The following is a 12727-nucleotide window of genomic DNA, read 5'->3' on the forward strand; positions in this document are numbered from 1 at the left end:
TTTTTAGACCAGTTGATCTGCCGTTTCTTTTCTTTTCTTTTCTACTCTGCTCCGGGGTGGACCGCTAGCCTGTTCATCGGATGGGGACATCTCTACGCTGCTGACCCGTCTCCGCTCGGGATGGTTCCTGCTGGCCCCACCATGGACTGGACTTTCGCTGATGTGTTGGACTTTCACAATATTATGTCAGACCCACTCGACATCCATTGCTTTCGGTCTCCCCTAGAGGGGGGGGTGTTACCCACATATGCGGTCCTCTCCAAGGTTTCTCATAGTCATTCACATTGACGTCCCACTGGGGTGAGTTTTCCTTGCCCGTATGTGGGCTCTGTACCGAGGATGTCGTTGTGGCTTGTACAGCCCTTTGGGACACTTGTGATTTAGGGCTATATAAATAAACATTGATTGATTGATATATATATATATATATATATATATATATATATATATATATATATATATATATATATATATATATTCCAAAGACATGCACCGGAGGATAGGTTGATTGGCAGCACAACTGAGATAGGCTCCAGCGCCCCCCGCGACCCCGAAAGGAATAAGCGGTAGAAAATGGATGGATGGATGGGATGTGATGGTATTGTAGATACCGTCAGATTCCAAATCTTATCAATAATGCCGTGACGCAAACAAAAACTTGGTGAGTTTCGCCATCACGTCTCCATCTCATCGCTGCCACCACAGCCTGGGGGGCAATAGACTACAGACTGTGGTGAAGTACACCTGCTTCGTTGCGTGAAGAAACCTACAATTTTTGGTTACGTTTTCCTCTCTGTATGCGGAATGGCGATATACGATATATATCTCAATATTTTTTCCGTAAAGTAAAAACAAAACACAAAACAGTATGTCATTATTTTGACTTAGTAAATATTGACTTACTAAGACAACATAATGACTAAGTCAAATTAATGACTTACTGTAAATAAGCGTTTGCAATAAGCGTTTGAAAAAAAGAGTTAAAAGTGGGGCCACATGCTGACATATGCTCAACTCATCATGCTTAATTTATTACAGCATTAGGGAAGCTTGTAGTTGATTTTTATTATGTAAATGTTATATTTTTATCAACATGTTATAGCAGGGACCCTGCCTTTCAAAACTATGCTGCTACATTACTAATGATTAATGTAACTATAGCTGAAAAATAGTACAATAGCAATAGGAGAGACTATTCATCCCTGAACACAATGGAGTTATGTACCGAACCGAAATGTTTGTGTACCGTTACACCCCTATTGTTATATCAACTATCAGAGACAGAAACTCTTCATTTAACATAATGTCCTTTTTTGCTGCTTCAACACAGAAAAAGGTCAAGTGAAATAACTTAGTTGTTAACTGTAGGTCAATAATGCTTGTCTTTTTCTCAGACAGACAGGGCTTTGCTGTCCGTAACACACGCACGCACGCATTCACGCACGCACACATACACTGCAAAATGAGCTAACGTTACGCTAAAAGCTAATTAGCCTTCACCTCAAGGACTGCGAGCAAGCTGAGCTGCCGCTTATATTTCTAGAACGTCAACGGGCTCATAGTGATGTTAGGAGTAGTTGACTGGGAGGTGTTTATTATAATTTGGGGAGAGTCCGCTGCATTATGCTCACCTGCTAAACACCTTTCTGTTAACCCGCACCGTCTCTCCTCTCTGCCTGCCTGTGCCGTGAGCACTGACTCCATGCGCTCTGAATACTCACTGCTGATTGGCTGTTACTGCTCTGAATATGCACTGCTGATTGGCTGTTACATGCGCTCTGAATACGCACTGCTGATTGGCTGTTACATGCGCTCTGAATACGCACTGCTGATTGGCTGTTACCGCTCTGCGTGTAACCAATCAGATGGTTGTGTGGGTGGGACAATGCTGGGTGGTGCAGAGACGTACTGACAGAGGCAGTACGAAGCGTAGCAGCTTGTTAAGACTTTAGTTTAGCACCAAATGATAATGTAAATACATTTAATAAAGTCAAATACAAATAAGGCAACAAGAGAAGTATCCTACACTTCTCTTTTGTAAAGTAAATCTGAACAGCCGATATGGGCATCTACATCAACTATATGATTTGCATGAGAAGCTGGACAGGACAAAAAAATTAAAATAAGACCTTAGTTTAGGCGGTGGTCCTTTGTTGTTAAGGCGGCCGCCTTAACAACAAAGCGCTGCGGGAAACCCTGATACAGTATACCGTAATTTCCGGACTATAAGCCGCTACTTTTTCCCCTCGTTCTGGTCCCTGCGGCTTCTACAAGGGTGCGGCTTATTTACGGCCTGTTCTTCTCCGACACCGACGAAGAGGATTTCGGTGGTTTTAGTACGCAGGAGGAAGACGATAACACAATGATTAAAGACTGACTTTTCATATACCGGTAGGCTGGTTATTTTGATAACGTACAGGTGAGCACTTTGTATTACTTTGCACCGTTGTATTATTTGTACTCTGCACGAATGCTGTTCGCCATGTCAAAGATGTGAAAGTTTGATTGAATGATTGAAAGATTTATTGTTAATAAATGGGACGCTTTGCGTTCCCAAACAGTCATCTCTGTCCCGACAATCCCCTCCGTGGTAGCAGGAACCCCTGTATACTACGGTAATTACACATCAAAACCCTACGGCTTATAGTCGGGTGCGGCTTATATGTGGAGCAATCTGCATTTTCCCCTAAATTTAGCTGGTGCGGCTTATAGTCAGGTGCGGCTTATAGTCCGGAAATTACGGTACATGTATATGTATATGTGTGTATATATATGTATATGTGTGTGTGTGTATACTGTATATATAAATACATATATTTGTGTATGCGTGTGTGTGTGTGTGTGTGTGTGTGTATATATATTAGGGCTGCAACTAACAACTAATCTGATAATCGATTAATCTGTCGATTATTACTTTGATTAATCAATTAATAATCGGATAAAAGAGACAAACTACATTTCTATCCTTTCCAGTATTTTATTGGGAAAAAAAACCAGCATACTGGCACCATATTTATTTTGATTATTGCTTCTCAGCTGTTTGTAAATGTTGCATTTTATAAATAAAGGTTTATAAAAAATAAATAAAATTAAAAAACTTTTTTTTTTAATTAAAAAAAAAAAAAAGTAGCCTCTGCGCATGCGCATAGCATAGATCCAACGAACCAATGACTAAATTAACCGCCAACTATTTTTATAATCGATTTAATCGATTAGTTGTTGCAGCCCTAATATATATTTATATATACATACATACATACATACATACACACACACACACACACACACACACACACACACACACACACACACACACACACACACACACACACACACACACACACACACACACATACATGTATATGTATATGTGTATATATATATATACACAAATATATATATATATATTTATATATATATATATATATATATATATATATATATATATATATATATATATATATATATATATATATATATATATATATATATATATATATATATATATATATATATATATATTTATGAATGTATAAATATATATAAATATATATATATATAGTGTGTGTGTAAAAATTTGAATATAGGTGTGTGTGTGTGTGTGTGTGTGTATATATTAGGGCTGCAACCAACAACTAATTTGATAATTGATTAATCTGTTGATTATTACTTCGATTAATCGATTAATAATCGGATAAAAGAGACAAACTACATTTCTATCCTTTCCAGTATTTTATTGAAAAATAAAAACAGCATATTGGCACCGTACTTATTTTGATTATTGTTTCTCAGCTGTTTGTAAATGTTGCAGTTTATGAATAAAGGTTTATAAAAATAAAATAAAATAAATAAAATACAAATAAAAGTAGCCTCTGCGCATGCGCATAGCATAGATCCAACAAATCGATGACTAAATTAATCGCCAACTATTTTTATAATCGATTTTAATCGATTTAATCGATTAGTTGTTGCAGCCCTAGTATATATATGTGTATGTATGTATGTATGTATGTATGTATGTATGTATGTATGTATGTATATATATATATATATATATATATATATATATATATATATATATATATATATATATAGATATATATATAGATATATATATATATATATATATATATATTATATTATATATATATATATTATCTATATTTATATATACACACATGTATATACAAATGTGTGTATATATATGTATATGTGTATACAATATACTGTATGTGTGTATATGTATATATTAGGGCTGGGCGATATATCGAGTTTGTAAGATATATAGATATACTGTATTTTTAAACAAGATATGAATTAAGAAAATATCGTAATATCGATATAATTTATTTCACGTTAAAATGACCAAACACCGCTTATTTGTTGTGTTCCTTGATTCTCCCTCGCTCCCCTCCACGGGCCACTAAAGCCCTCCCCTTCCTCCTTCCAAGACGTGCTTGCACGTATAAGAACATCCATGATTGGTTGGTTGTTTACTATTATGTGTCACGATTGGTTGAGATTAGAGCAAAACATTTGGGACAGGCCAATCAGAGGCAGGATAGGGCAGGTAATCGAACCAGGAAGGGAAATCACAACAGGCATCCCAAATGACGACGAGAGATTCGTAGAAGTGAAGAGGGAATTTTCAAACAGGTGATTTATACATTAAAAAAACTAGTGGAAAATGTCAGAGGGATTGTATTGTTTAGATTTTTGTTGTAGCGATGTAGACGACGTCCAGGAAACCACAATGCGTCTATTTGGACAAATATATGTATGCGTCTGGATAACACATTCATTTGAGTTGTTTACCATGTAAGCCCAAATTAAAACTGGTCTCGAGTTGCCAAGCCGGGCATATTTCGCACGAAAAATGCTGTCAAAAATGTATGCCCAAGTGAGGAAGATCACAGCCGCACAATTAAGTAAAGTCACTTACTTGGCGCTGACCAGAACCGCACGTGTGTGACAGTCCATTACATCGTCGACTGGGATTTAAAAAGTGCCTGCCTGTAATTTGTTTTATATCTGAGTTTGATACATTTTGTATTATTTGCACAGCTATGTTATTTATTTTACGTAGAAATAATGTATTTCTGTTTTATTTATGTTATGTAATTCTGTGCTACTTAAACAGTTTAATTTCTTAGCTGTTAATACTCATCTTGACTAACTGGGTTAATAAATGTGCCCCTGACTTTACAGTACAGTTGTCATTCAGTTCAATTTCAGTGAATCTCGCTCAAAAATGAATATCTTTATATTTATACTTTCACCAAAAAAATATATTGAAAAATATATCGAATATCGAGTTTAAGTAAAAATATATCGAGATATACTTTTTCGTCTCAATATATCGAATATCGAGTTTAAGTAAAAATATATTGAGATATACTTTTTCGTCCATATCGCCCAGCCCAAGGATATATATATATATATATATATATATATATATATATATATATATATATATATATATATATATATATATATATATATATATATATATATATATATATATATATATAATAGGAAATCAAATAGTGTATGTCCTTCACTATGTGGTAGGTTCCTGCGGACGTTACCTCCTTCTGTTGTTGACTATTTTTTTCATACGGTGTTTATCTGGAAATAGTTGCTTTGGCATTTTGTTGGTGTGGCACCGAACGGAGATGTTGACATGCAGAGTTTCAAGCACTCCTCATTCTCTAGCGGGTGACTTTTCAAATGATGCTACATTAACAGTGGTGCTACTTTTTGTAGCAACGCTTTTGCCGCATAATTGTTCAACATCTTCCCACTTGAAGCCAAACCACCGCCAGAGGATGGACCCCGTGCTGTTTTTCTTGGGAATTAATTATTCCTTCATTTGTTACCAGATTAGCACCTTCTCTCTCTTGTATTACCACCCGCACCGCAACATTAGCATCACAGCTAACATTACCATGTCACTACCTGTCTGCTCCGCGTGACGTATGTAAGAAGGTGCGCTTGTTTTAAGTCTCTGTGAGAAGGAGAGACAAGAAGGAGTGAAAAACGCATGCAGTGTAATGCCCGCAGCTAAGAGCAACTGCGTGAGAACGTATACTCAAATATCATGATATAGTCATTTTCTATATCGCACAGAGACAAACCCGCGATATATCGATATATCGCCCAGCCCTAGTATATATGTATATACACTACCGTTCAAAAGTTTGGGGTCACATTGAAATGTCCTTATTTTTGAAGGAAAAGCACTGTACTTTTCAATGAAGATAACTTTAAACTAGTCTTAACTTTAAAGAAATACACTCTATACATTGCTAATGTGGTAAATGACTATTCTAGCTGCAAATGTCTGGTTTTTGGTGCAATATCTACATAGGTGTATAGAGGCCCATTTCCAGCAACTATCACTCCAGTGTTCTAATGGTACAATGTGTTTGCTCATTGGCTCAGAAGGCTAATTGATGATTAGAAAACGCTTGTGCAATCATGTTCACACATCTGAAAACAGTTTAGCTCGTTACAGAAGCTACAAAACTGACCTTCCTTTGAGCAGATTGAGTTTCTGGAGCATCACGTTTGTGGGGTCAATTAAACGCTCAAAATGGCCAGAAAAAGAGAACTTTCATCTGAAACTCGACAGTCTATTCTTGTTCTTAGAAATGAAGGCTACTCCACAAAATTGTTTGGGTGACCCCAAACTTTTGAACAGTAGTGTATATATATATACAGTCGGTAAAATATTGTGTTGGTATTGTTAAACTGTCAATAGCACTCACCAAAAATAATACGAAAAAGTTAATACATGGGATCGGCCGATGTCACTGATGGATGATCACTATCTGAATGGGCAGCATAAATCCCTGATCAAAACATCGCTAGTATGTATGAATTTTTTTACGTATTTTTTAAGAAAACATGTGCATCAATCCTGATTATGCAAATTATATGATGCTGTATAGACCACGCCCCTAGCTACTCCCCCATTACCACAGATATATTGGCAATTTGGAGGAAACCTTTTACATTGTTGGACACATATTGCTAGCAGTTTAGACTGAACAAAACAGAGGAATACTTGTGTGTTCTTATCTCACATAGAGATTGTGATTGATAGGAAAAATTACCCCCCAAAAAGTGCAGAAATGCATTACCCCCTTAAATTTAAGAAACTGGTCAGCCGCTGATGGGCTTTAAAAACAAAATATTTACATAATTATCTATTTAAAAGGTAAAGTGTATAGACAGAATAATTGACACCACATTTCATAATAAATCAAGCAAAGGTTAGACAAGAACCCCCCCCCAAAAATCTGTAAAAAATAGAAGTAAATATGAACTTCATCGCCTTGATGCAGGATGTCAACCGGATCAAACAATTGGAAATGAGCGAGAACTGTTCATGTGCTTGCACAATCAAACAAAAAATGTTGTCATTTGAATTTAGGCTGTTCTTACTTCAGAGAGGGGACCAATTCAAATTTGCTTCAATTATTTGCTTTTCGTAGGTGGCTAGATGTCTTAACACTTTTGTCCATAGAGTGTATACCACAAACCAAAACCTAGATCACCAGTAAATAAGAAGAGAGATAATTAGTTTCAGGGCCAGACGGCTTGGCTGCTATTAACATTGACTGTACAACATTTGAAATAGCCTTTATGTATCAGGGCTGTCTGGTCATGGACATCATCCCAATGTGTCATGGGAGAATTCTTTAGCCCCACGTTGGCCTTGGAACCCTTTTTCTTTTTCTTTTCCTTGATCATAAACATTGAGGTGCAGGTAGCTAATTTGGGAGAACTGCTCCATTTTTTGAGAATTTGTATTTGTCATTTTGTCTCTGTGGGCTTGTCTCTCTTGGCCACCCTGTGTCTTTTATTCTGCAAGGTTTGCACTTGGGATACATAACAATGAGAACTCATGCTGAACTCGCAAACACAACCATTGGCAGCCCGTACTGTGCAGAGGCTGCACTGCAGTATATTAGTATGTACAATAAAGAATAATTGCAGTGTTTGGATACAACTGGTCTTAATGAGAGCAACAGGCACAAATATGAGGATGCAAATAGTAATGATGGCTGTCTCCTTCTCTCAGGCTCTGGGTCTTGGTGTTTCTCCGGAGAAGATGGACCGGATGAAGATAATCAAACGAAGACTGTCCATGTCTTTACGAAGCGCTCGGCCTGTCGATGACTCCCTGTCTGAACTGGCAGAGCAGATGGCTTTGGATGAGCCACCTACAGCAAGGGATAATGGTGAGACACCGTATACATTAAATGCAGTCACATACTTTAATGTTTCTAACGGAGGAAATTAAAATCTATCTCAATTTCAACTAGGTATGCAACGATTACCGGTATTGATGATAAACCGCAACAAAATTCCCGACAGTTAGTGCTACAATTTCGGAGCCAATGGGATCTCCACTATTCCGCCTATTAAATCCGATAATTAACCATACAAAATTTGCCAACAATACTCAATTTACATATCGTGACTTGACTATTAAAGTTAAGTTAGTTAAAGTCCCAACGAATGTCACACACACATTAGGTGTGGTGAAATTATCCACTGCATTTGACCCATCCCCATATTCACCATCTGGGTGGTGAGGGGAGCAGTGAGCAGCAGCGGTGGCCACGCTCGGGAATCATTTGGTGATTTAACCCCCAATTCCAACCCTTGATGCTGAGTGCCAAGCAGGGAGGCAATGGGTCCCATTTTTATAGTCTTTGGTATGACTCGGCCGGAGTTTGAACTCACAACCTTCCAGTCTCAGGGCAGACACTAACCACTGAGCAGGTCTAGTATTGTAGTAGTATTAACTAGGGGTGTGGGAAAAAATTGATTCAAATTCAAATCGCGATTCTCACGTTGTACAATTCAGTATCGATTCTCATTTTTCAAAAATCGATTTTAATTTTTTTTTATTTTTTATTTTTTTTAATGTTTTTATTTTTTATTAATCAATCCAACAAAAATAATACAAAGCAATACCATAACAGTGCAATCCAATTCCAAAACCAAACCAGACCCAGCAACACCCAGAACAGCAATAAACAGAGCAATTGAGAGGAGACACAGAACAATCCAAAAGTAGTGAAACAAAAATGAATATTATCAACAACAGTATCAATATTAGTAACAATTTCAACATAGCAGTGATTAAAAATCCCTCATTGACATTATCATTAGACATTTATAGAAAAAAAAAAAAAAAAAGAACAATAGTGTCACAGTGGCTTATACTTGCATCCCATCTCATAAGCTTGACAACACACTGTGTCCAATATTTTCAAAAAGATAAAATAAGTCATATTTTTGGTTCATTTAATAGTTAAAACAAATTTACATTATTGCAATCAGTTGATAAAACATTGTCCTTTACAATTATAAAAGCTTTTTACAAAAATCTACTACACTGCTTGCATGTCAGCAGACTGTGGTAGATCATGCTGAAATCCTATGTATTGAATGAATAGAGAATTGTTTTGAATCGGAAAAATATTGTTTTTGAATCGAGAATCGCGTTGAATCGAAAAAATCGATTTATAATCGAATCGTGACCCCCAAGAATCGATATTGAATCGAATCATGGGACACCCAAAGATTCGCAGCCCTAGTATTAACCTAGTATTGGTGATATAAGCACTAACGCAGACAAACTATTTGTAGCGGCGACGTAATCACTTCCGTTTGTCTCTATGTTTACATCATCCAGTGGTCTGCTGTTTCCTCCCTTCCCTGCTGCCTGTAAGTTTATTGTAGATCATAAATCATGCCTCTCACCTGGAAAGTAGATGGCTGAGGATGTAATCCAACAAGTTAGGACACTTTGACCGCCATTTAGGAACTTGGAACTGGCGAGAACGACACGAAGTGCACTTGTTCCCCCCGCCCCCACCACGTTTCTTCGCCAGGATTATGTCACATTTTAATCGAAAAGGGAATATATGAACATCTCAGCAGTCGGGATCCTAATGACAGCAGACCTTGCATAGTGTGTGATGTTTTTTTTATGTTTGTTGGCTCTCATAAAGTCTGCAGTGAGTAATATGCAGTGATGGAAATCATCATCTGCGTTTTCTGAAATGAATGCGCCGCGTATGCTTAAAATGATCAAAATACGTAAATATTTAATGTTATTATAAATGGGCTTGTTACTACATTACATATATACTTACATCATGTATATAAAACCCTAATGGAGGTGTTTGGAAGTTTTTTTAGGGGTTCTATAGGCAGAATTGAGCTCCATTGTAAGTGGCATGCATTGACAAAACAATCCATCCGTCGTCATGTCTTTCATAATGATTGTGAACGATAGGCAAAATTCCAAAAAAAAGTGCAGTTCCACTTTAACAATCGTATTTAGAAAGTGGTAAACATGTTTTTATGCTTTAGCTATGCAAATATTAAATTTATAATGAATGATTCCTAATTTTACAGAAATTTATTTATCACGACCAGGCCTTATTAGCAGCACTTAATTGCAATAAATGAGAGTTTACTTTATTTGGGTATGGGAGCCAGAGTGTGTCCAAAAAAACACAAACAATAAAAAGCAGTTCAAGTATGGTTGTAATAATATTTTGAGAAACAATGTTTTTTTTTTCCACAAAATTATTATTTTACAAGTGATGTGAAGATTTGCATTAACTATAAATAATCACATATGAACAATAAAGAAAGACTCCATTAACTACAATGAAATTAATGTGTTCATATTCCAGATAATGTCCAAAGTTTATATGAAAAAGTTAAAAAAAAAAGGTCCACGGGATGAAAGTGATGAATAGCTTCTACTGCAGCAAAGCCAATTCAAAACTGCAATGCTGAGGCATTATTTTGAAAAAGTAAACAAAAACACAATAACTGGGCAAAAATTATTGAAAAAAAGAAAGAAACTATATTCGTAGGAAAAAAGTTTGGCTACAATATAAAGTTAAATTATACGGCCGTTTTAGAAATACTGCCGTAAAACTGTAACGATGACAGCCTTTGAAACGATGCTGGATGATCAATTATCTTTATGGGATTTTAAATGAATGCGGCTGCGATGCTGCTTAACCAAACTAAAACTATTACTAAGGACATTTTGACTCAATGCTGAACAGAAGTTTAGCAGAAAACAAAGTATAATTGTAGCCATGAGGCAATGCAGTCCATCAAAGTAGAACAATTAATTATTAGCGCATGAGAACCACATTGACGAATGTAAAATATTTCATTTGTGTGTATACATATATTTTGGGGACATTCAACAATACTGTAATAATGATAGCCATTATAATTATGGTCACAATAACCATGATATGAAATGTTCATATTGTTACATACCTAATTTCCACAATTATCAATCTCCCGATTTACACTCAGTGTTTTGGTCAATCCTGTAACAGTTTTAAAGTGGATCCTATTGTAGCCATTTTCCATCAAGTTGTACAGTTTAGTTAATTTCAGTACAAATCACCCAATCAGGGTTACTCCCATAAAAACATTTACTTCATCCATCTGTGACGGTTTATGAGGTTGTGAAGATTTATGCATGGTCAATATTAATTATTTCAATCTAAAATATTGAACTGCATTCTAAACTTAGCCAAACTGTACTTGAAGGAAACAGGCCTAGATAACGCACACTGTTTCTTAAGTTGTATTATATTCTAGTGTTTAAAGCCTTTGGAAGCATAACATGCTGTTGTGCAAATGATTGAAATGAGGTGAAAACATGCAAGTATAATGTACATGAAATACAATACAATATTGTATCACAAACCCTTGTTTACTTTGTTTGTACTGTACATGCTAGTAGTAGTCATGCCTTGTTGAGTTTGTGTTTCGCATGCCACAACATGCGAAACCCTGCCCAAGCTTTTTCCATCCACTGCAGCCATGTTTACCTTCATCCATCAGCCTCACTTGTGCCTATTCAACTTTAACTTAGTTTGTATTTCTGCTTACTATACTAATAATTATGTGAAATATTTTTACACCACACGGAGAACCAGACCACACACATATATACTGAGCTGAGTTTGGGGGCTGGTTTGGTGTGTTGTTCAAGAGCATCTTAACACACGTCAGGAAGTACACTAGCATCATTCTCAACCAGCAATGTTTTTGGTTCGTTGCAGCATCCAAATCATGACCCTCATCCTAATGGACTGAACTCTCAGTCTTAGCTTTTAATTAAAAACGGAATTGAATAGATTCTTTCAGGCCATGTCTACACTAAGTCGTTTAACCCCTTAAACAAATATTTATTTAGCCTAAGCCCCGTTTCAGCCACACTAAACCAGCGTTTAAGGTTCCCATCCTCGGGCAAATTTTTACACGGGTAAGTGCGCCGTGTATTTCTTGAATCTCCGGCACTTAGCTTTGTATGGACTCATTGATCGTTTACAAACTGAGTACAAACTGAGGAAGTGACGACAGAAAGAACGCGGCCCACACAGGAAGTGACGTCAGAAAGAACACGCCACAGCCAGCTTCATAATAAAGCGGTTTCGTAACTCGGAAGTAAACACGGGAAATATGAAGGCGAGTCATCCAGACATGCCCGTGTTACTCCTTCTTCTACATGTACAGACGCTTGTGGAAATCACACATGAATACCTTAAGAGAAAGCGATTGCAACTATTTGGGATACTACACATCTCAGACGGCAAGATAACTTTCGCATGTCCAGGTCAGCTGTGATTCTACTTAGCGAAAAACTTTGTCCATTTGT

General features: G+C 36.6%; 1 protein-coding gene across 3 annotated transcripts in view; it reads left to right on the forward strand.

Moving 5' to 3' along the window:
• The window catches only part of LOC133653931 (cyclin-dependent kinase 17-like), a 115999-nt gene that overhangs the window by 20974 nt on the left and 82298 nt on the right, over nucleotides 1–12727 (forward strand). For all 3 annotated transcript variants that reach the window (XM_062053774.1, XM_062053775.1, XM_062053777.1), the window contains exon 2: nucleotides 8090–8249. In XM_062053774.1, coding sequence (XP_061909758.1) covers nucleotides 8120–8249 — 130 coding nt within the window. In that variant the 5' untranslated portion in view covers nucleotides 8090–8119. The remainder of the gene's footprint in view (nucleotides 1–8089; nucleotides 8250–12727) is intronic.

This window comes from Entelurus aequoreus, linkage group LG07 (assembly GCF_033978785.1).
Source record: "Entelurus aequoreus isolate RoL-2023_Sb linkage group LG07, RoL_Eaeq_v1.1, whole genome shotgun sequence".
NCBI lineage: Eukaryota > Metazoa > Chordata > Actinopteri > Syngnathiformes > Syngnathidae > Entelurus > Entelurus aequoreus.